Below are 8,544 nucleotides of genomic sequence, written 5' to 3'. Positions count from 1 at the left end.
GCACTTTGTTGTAGTCTTTCCCATGCTGACACATCAATGCAACACTTCTGGAATTGATGTACGGTGTATCAGATGAAAGATCCCAATGAATACGACTCTTTGCAAAATCTATCAATACATAGTACATACACAACATTTAAAGAATTTGTTGTAATAAAATATGGAAAAAGTGGTGTAAATTGTACTGCTTTCTTTCTGCCAAAAATAAACTAAAAAACTACACAGTCATGTCAAGTTTTAACACAAGTAGTTTTGCTGTATGTGATGAACTTGGTGGATGTGGAAGTTTCAAACTGCAGCACTGAAGATTGAACCTCATCAAATGAAGGTAAGTTCTGCTGGAAGATATTTAATAGGAATTGACAATACTAACCTACAGTAGACACACCGACACAACATAATACACAATTAAAGTAGCTACGTGAGGAACAATACAAAATCATATACAAAACCAATCACATTGAATCACTGAGTTTTATGTACACGATACATCATTGTAAATACAAACCCGAACAAACGTATCACGTTCAGGAGTATCGTAGCCTCCGTCAACTTCTGCGGAGTTCTAAAAGTTACAAAGAACATTTGTTATGACACAAAGTAATCTCCGATACGCTCCTTTTCAACCTCACTGTGGACATTCACCTGACATGGATGGTTGTGTTCATTTAGATTGGGAAAAGTAACACAGCATCCAGTCGTGCTTAGCCTTGCTGTATTTCCTTTCAATACTATTTGCAGTTGTTTGCTCATGTCCCATTTGGTCATGGAAGTTGGTGTAGACACCTTAACAAAACCAGAGGTAAATGTGGCATATTGTCAAAACCGAGTATGATATAGAAATACTTAAAAAATTGCAATTACCTTAAAACGAAAAATCATGGACAGAGTAATAGGGTACTACGAACATTATGATAAGTGATCATGCTAAAACCGAAACTCAATATATATGTGATAAGTTACCTTATATTCTGGAAATTCAGCAATTTTCCAAAGTTTAATTGTGGCATTGCACTGATCCGTCACTATGACCTGTCATGAAATTCATAGGATAAGTTGAAACAAGAAACAAGATGAAAAGTTGATGAAACAGAACACATTTGCAAATCTTTATAGCTTTCTTTTTATTGCAGTTAGTAAACCGTTTCCTCTTTTGTGATGCCTAACCTCCACTTTGGTGAAAACACTGTGCTTTGCAGAAACCTTTTTAGAATCTTTGTCAACAAGGAAAAGGCTTATTATTGTAGTATGAATATCAACACTTAGTACACTAATGAATTGCAATGGCAAGATATTAAAAATCAACATTAACATGGCACCGTATGCTTGTTTCTGAACAACAAGAAGTTTTGTTCCTGCTTTTGCTTCGTACTCCTCAATGGATCTCATGGCATCTTCCACTGAAGGCAACCACTACAACAAAAAATAATTTATTTTTTATAAGCAATCAAAGCATTTATGCCATAGCCTAACAGTGAAGAAATGCAAATACTACACACATGCAACAAATTTGGATTTAGCGAGTATAAGGTAGCTGATAGTTTGAAGCTCCAGTTTTTCTTCTTTCCTTCTACTATAAATAGACTATTTCATCACATTTAGGTTTGTTTTATTCTGATGACAGCTCCTGATGAGTCAGTAAAAAAAAAACTGCAGCTTCGAGCTACCTTTTACTTGCTATTTTCAAGTTCTGTACTACCATTTACTATTATAGAAGAGTTCAACGTATAGGCTACCAATTGTGTGAAGTTGGAAACAGTAAAATAGTTGAGAATTGGTTGGTGAACTGTTGAAGGTCTTGTTGGGCCCTAGTATATTGCAGCAACTACATTACAAACCTGTACCAGTCCATGACTTTCAGTGTCATCACTTTCCTCAACTTCTGCAGAGCTCTGAAAATCACAAAGAACATTTGTAATGACACAATATCTTTTTAAACTATTTAATTATGCTCTTTTTTAATCTTACTATGGACATTCACCTGACAGGGATGGCTCTGTGCATCTAGTTTAGGAAAGGTGATGCAACATCTAGTCGTACTTAAACTTGCTTTGTTTGTTTTTAAAGCCACTCGGAGTTGTTTGTTTAAGTCCTTTTTGGTTGTGGAAGTTTGTGTGGATACCTTAAAAAAGTAAAGGTAGAACACACTAGAAAAACTGGATGGTAAAATTTAAAAAAAAATTTCCTTCGTGTTAACATGATCATTTAAGCTGTAGAAAACCAATATCATTGAGTGTATAAGTTGAAGACACTTTGCAATGATACAAAAAATGTAAGAATTTAAAGATAGGCCTACTGGTGAAATCACACAATAGTATAAGTTACCTTATAATCGGGAAATTCAGCAATTTTCAGAAGTTTAACTTTGGCATTGCACTGATCCGTCACCATGACCTGTTAAACAATCTGTCATGAATCGTTATAAAATCCATAGGATAAGTTGATTTTACCTGAAGTAATGTAAGCGTGAGGCACTACATAATTTTGCTACATACCTGAGTACTTTGCTGTAAAGCTTCTTTTGGTCGACATTTGAACTGGACATATTCCAGCTTAATATATGGCGTATCACCTCGCCAATAAATCATGCTGTTTGAGATTTCTGCAATAATTGTAGTAATGTGTTTGGGTACCCGGACATTTTGCCGAAACTCATTTTGCCGAAAAGACAAATTGCTGAAATTATACAAATGTATTATCATTAACACATAAATATCATTCGCAAACAGATCAGTTCTTTCTGCAATTAGTCCTTTCGGCAAAATGTCCACACACGTGTGTTTGGCATGTTACACAATATGCAAAATCAAAATGTTGCTTATCAATACACCCGGTAGTGCTTTTTTAATTATCATATCAATTTATTTTTTGTCATTAATGCATCCGGAATGAAAACGATACCATTAGTTGAGGTACCGTAGTCAATACCCCAGTATGTAAATGAAAAGGTGACATGGCCAGTGGCCACAAAAATCTGTCCGCCCCATTTGCTCAGTGGTTAAGCACCCTACTAAGACCAAGCGGCGCTGATTCGACTATTGAGATGTGTTCTTGAGCAACACATCGAAAGGACAACTGTCCATTCAGCAGAACCTAGTGGATGCTGCACAATCTACTTCATAAAACAATCTGCAAAAAACTCGTGGTATATACATAATGCGGTGATAGTAGCAACACTCAAATCCTGATAAAAGCACTTCTCGTTGACATATTAGCCTACATTTTTATGCCACTTGAAAGTGAAGATACCACTTTTTGAAAAAATTGAGTACTTCTAAAAACGTTACTTCAAAACCAATACATCGAATTGCCGTAAAAAGATAACATTTACACAAGCTATGATAACATTATAGCCTGGCTAAATAAACTTTAAAATTTTGGATGCAACCTAGTTCGTACACTGAAAAAATCGAAAAAAAAAATAGCGCAAAGCCGAAGTTGCTGATCGCAGTTTCCGCAAACAAACAAAAACTCTTAGAATCCTTACCGGAAATTCTAAAATGTTTGCGAAAACTCCGATCAACCATAACCCTTTTAAAATGTTTGTGGAAACTCCGATCAGCGACTTCATCTATTTTTAATTTTTTCTTCTTGATCTTTTCCTAACCCTAACCCTTTTACAATGTTTGCTGAAACTGCGATCAGCGACTTCGGCGAACTCTAAGGATCATTACCGGAAATTTTAAAATGTTTGCGGAAAAAAGAAAACTCCGATCAGCAACTTCGGCTTTGTGGCAATTTTTCTCTTGATCTTTGCGATCACTGCGATCAGTGGCTTCAGCTTTTTTTATTTTTTCTCTCGATCTTTTCAGGGTATGAACTGTTCAGGGTACGAACTAGGTTGCACCCAAAATTTCTACTGTCAACAAAGGTAAACCTCTACAGTTCAGTATGAATTTTGTAGGATGTTATGTAGCAAACAACATACACACCATATGCTCGTTTCTGTGCAACAAGAAGTTTTGTTGCAGTTTTCTCTGCATACTCTTCAATGAACTTCATGCCATCTTCCACAGAAGTGAACCACTACAACAACAATGATAATAATTGTATGCGCTGGCAAATCAACACAGTGCAACCACATGCCATGTAGCTGACAACTGTTGAACTTCAAATACCACTACTTTAGTAAAAATATATAGCCTACTCAGTACTCATACTGTAAGATCTAAATCAAATATAAGCACTTTTTGTAGTATTAATAGTTTACCCTGAAGAATAGATCTGACTTAACTGAAACAAACCTTACCTGAGTTTCAGGATGATCATTCATGATGTGGGCTACTTGCGTTTTCCTGCACTACGCTGCCTGCTATGAAGCTAATAATGCAAATGTCAGCTAATGCAAATGTCGTCACACCGCCAGCTATGAAACTAATGCAATTTTGCAAATGGCGTCCATTTGGGTTTTCGCGCGTTTTTTATGATTTCACGTCACAGAGAACGTAGCTTCTGATTGGCTCGAGTTTTCTCGACAGTTAATGAAATTTTGCCGTTAAAGTGCTTACCGCATAGATGACTTGGCGTTGTCTTGCGAGTCGGAGTTTCCAAGCAAAAACCTCAAAAGTTGTGCAACAAAATAAAAACATGAAAATAAAACACAAAAGTAAAAAATATATTAAAAATGAAATTTTTATCTCTACATTAGTGGGGGGGTACTTTTGCATTAGTTACCCCCCACTCTGATTAGGGGGGAAGTAATCACCCCCGCGGCCCCCCTCTAACGGAGCCCATGAGTGAATTAATCATTGCTTTTTGACTAACGACTTCCAACCCTGGTAGTCATCTAGTCAGCCACCAGCTCACCACCCCATAACAGTAAATTAAACTACACATTCATACACACTAGTGTGCAGAGACGGGCACACTACTTCAATGAATAAAAAGGGTTTGCCACTGAGATTGAGAAACAACTGCTGTTGGTTTGAATCTCCATTCTTAGACTGAGTAAGCCGAGGATGAAAACTCAAGCCGCAGCGACCAAGAATTAACCAATGACCAATATGTGATTGTGTGCTAGAATACGCTACAGCACTTGCGATAAAAAAAGTGTCCAAACAGCAAACACTTCACTAATGTCAGGCAATCTAAGTAATTTTTCTAAGTAGCCTAAGGTCTGTTTTTTGTTCTTGCTTTACCAGAACTGCCAAATTTCTTTAGCAACGTTGAAATTTCTTTGAATTATACAGCTTGGGTAGAGAGTTTGTCTTGTTGAACCATGGGCATACGAAGCCGAGCAACGTTATCAAGTTTAACATATTAAAGATTATTATATTTACAAAAAACACAAAACTACGCAACAATTAAATATCGAACGTTTTCGACATCACAAGATGTCCTCTTCAGGAATAATATACATACAATTTAACTACATCCCCGACTACATCTGAATAAAATACAATGGTTAACTAAATCTCTAAACAGGAAAAGACAAAAACTCCACAGTACTTCTGACTAGCTCAAACTCAACGATATAGGCTCCACGAGAATCAAAGGTAACTGCATCAAAAGGTGTTAAACAGATCACATGATATGGTAGAAAGGCAAGGTGCGAAAAAACTAATTTTAAAATACAGAGAGCAAGAAAGACGAGCCGCAAGCATACAATTGTCTGTTCAAAAGTGGATTGTGACGTTTTATGTTCTTTGAATTAGATGCAGAATATTTCATTTGGCAACGCTGATTGGCTCAACATCATCCTCAACTGGGTTTTTATAAATCTATTTTTCCATTTCCGAGCATTTTTGTGCGGAAATTAAAATCATACTTTATTAAAACTAACTTTAGTAATGTCATGTTTTTGTGCAGTTTTTTCTGTTCAATGACTTTCAACGCAGCTGCTGAATCATAAAGTTTGTTTCCACCTTTAAGTTTTTTTGTTTTTTTAAATTATTTCGTTGGCATCACTGTTGCCACAGGAATTTAAAACGCGTTGTTTTTCTTTTTTCTGCACATCAAAATTTGGACATTTGTCATGTTGTTTATTATCATTATTACAATTTCATTGCAGACAAAACTTTGTGCATAGTCACCACACAAAAACGACAAAACAAGAAAACCAGACAGTATGAAAGAGCCTGCTGATAATATTTGAAGTGGTCTGATCTGTAGAAACAGTCAGAATTCACCAAAGACGTTATCATACTGTTGCCTGAGTTGATACAGTGCTGGATAAAGGAAAACATAACTAGGAACATGTGATAGTCCATGAACTAGCACATGACTAGGGAACTGTGTTCTGAAAGCTAGTGCAATTCACTATTACCACAGAGAACTCAGCACCAGGCTAAAATAGGTCGTTAATAGCAACGGTACCGTACATTGTGAAGAAAGGAAAACATGTTCTTTCCTAATACGGTAAGGCATGAAAATTAATAATATTACAATCAATTTGATTTTCACGTGGTGTATTCACATAATGTATAAAATTTAAAAGCCTTACGTAAAAAATTACGCCTCTTACGAATAAGCCTCTACAAGTATGTGAAACTGCCAGGAATAACCTATCAAGGCTTTATCAGTCCGAGGATAGAGATTTAAAACCAACCAACCAGTTGTGAAGCATATAAAGGTGGACAGAATAAGCAAAACAGAGTATTCAACAGTTGTTGGACATATGTAATATTTGCAATTTTAATTTGTTGGCAATGCAGTAAAGTGAGTGCATTTGTCGCGATATATCCAGTTAATCAGATAAGCAGTTATGTATATAAACACCTAAGTACTTAACCAACTTAAAAAGAAAATTTTCTCAGGCCCAAGTGAGATCTCTGGGCATCGAGTAAGTTTAAAATGTTGAGAAAATAGCGAACCAAAAGATTTTCTACAATTAAAAACAATGTTTTGTTTGGAGGCATACTGTAATCGTCATCGGTCCTGCATAGTTTGTTCACTGTACCAAGACTTCAAATACGAACAAAACATATTGGAACATTATGCAAAATCATCAAGAAAATGAAATATCTTCTGACAGATGTCAAACCCACAACAATGCTTGATATGAACGACTCGGTTACATGTCTTGTAATACAAAGGAATTTATTTTTACACGAGTCAGTTCAATCATAAACAGCTAAAAATCAATTTCGATCATCTAGTAGCTAGATCATCTTCAGTTAAGCTTATTCAAATAACTGAAGATGATCTAGCTGATCGAAACCGATTTTTAGCTGTTTATGATTAAACTGACTCGTGTGAAAATAAATTTGTTTATATTAAGAAAATGACTTTTTAAACAGTAGATGATGATTTACTTTGTCAAAGGCTTTGGAAGCATCATGAAAAGTAGAATAAACTGGAATAGAATTGTTTATATAAGATGACACAACTTTTTTCAAGAGAAATGCGCTTATGTCGGTTTGTGATTAGCTTTAAAACCAAATTGATCATCGGTAGCATTTAAGAATGGCAATGCATGACTGAGAATAAACTGTTCAAATAATTTAGAAATAACTGTGGCTACACCGCCTTGACCCTATCGAACATTTCAGTTTCAACTTACACAGTACCGGTAATAGCCCAATAGTATTTTATCTTCTCTGTTTTACTAAATTTACTTCATTGTTAGTTTGAAATCACCCCCAGACTGCCCAGAGGTAAATTTTTCCACTGTCAAGAACCTCTGTGTCTTTTATCGGAGTGGCCCGTTTTGGTGAGTCCGATCCCTATTCGGTGATTTTTTTTTTTTGTAAATTATCGGGTACCGTAGCCTAATTATCATTGCCGTGTTAGGGTTAGAGGTTAGGAACTCACCGAATAGTAGCAGACCCGTCTTTTATGCGTACTGTTGTTGAGTATGGGACACGCGCTTGAACAATGCATTATAAGGACTGCTCTCCATGGAGCGGCACCAAGTGGATGGAGTAATTCCTCACCAACAACACTTAACATTTCAACAATTGGAAACTTCACTTTGTTAATTTCTGTGACCGGGCCTGTGTCAGTAGTTCAAAGCTTCTACATAGTCTACAAGTATGTGAGATTGCATGGATTAAGTTTTTAAAGAAGGTTTCCCAGTCCGAGAATAAAGTTTTAACCAATCAATCTTTATTAACAGACAGTAATGTTTTTTTTTTATTGTTATGATTGTCTTTTTCATAGTCAAGATGTCATCCCATTCAAAAGTTATACATCTTGTGGATGACTATGTTTATCTGACTGGGAATGCCTTTTTGAGAGCTCAATTCTGGCAGTTGTTATGGTGGTTTGCAGAAGTTTTGAACCATTGACACCCAGTCACCCCAAGATTGACAGAGTAAAGTTTCTGCTAATTGAAGTGCGTAGTATTGTTTATAAATTATTCTACCCACTAGATGCCACTGAATTGAGAGTTTTTGTGCTTCTTAACCAACTCAGCAGATTATAAAGTAAAGTAGGTAGTCAATGGTAGTTGCAGAAGATAAGTGCTTATTTTTCAATTATGCCATTTTCATTCACCTCCCAGCTACAATTGGTTGATGGATGATCTGTCTGTATATGAGGTGTAAGAAATTTGTATTTCTGAAGAAAAGGCAGCCAGGTGATAAGAACTGGTTATGGTAAAAA

General features: G+C 35.9%; 1 protein-coding gene across 1 annotated transcript; it reads right to left on the bottom strand.

The window, feature by feature from the left end:
- Positions 1-688: 688 nt before the first annotated feature.
- Positions 689-4,367, bottom strand: LOC145781437 (uncharacterized). The gene is made up of 9 exons (XM_082593220.1): positions 4,250-4,367; positions 3,933-4,026; positions 2,496-2,602; positions 2,326-2,394; positions 1,982-2,122; positions 1,839-1,892; positions 1,320-1,413; positions 964-1,032; positions 689-786 (listed from the first exon to the last, which is right to left on the bottom strand). Exons 1-8 carry the CDS (start codon positions 4,271-4,273, stop codon positions 998-1,000), a joined length of 618 nt encoding a protein of 205 aa, XP_082449346.1. The 5' UTR covers positions 4,274-4,367; the 3' UTR covers positions 689-786; positions 964-997.
- Between the last annotated feature and the right edge of the window lie 4,177 nt (positions 4,368-8,544).

The sequence above is a fragment of the Aplidium turbinatum genome, chromosome 12, assembly GCF_918807975.1.
Source record: "Aplidium turbinatum chromosome 12, kaAplTurb1.1, whole genome shotgun sequence".
Lineage (NCBI taxonomy): Eukaryota > Metazoa > Chordata > Ascidiacea > Aplousobranchia > Polyclinidae > Aplidium > Aplidium turbinatum.
The sequence above is the reverse complement of the archived record's forward strand: the minus strand, read 5'-3'. Positions and strand labels throughout refer to the sequence as shown.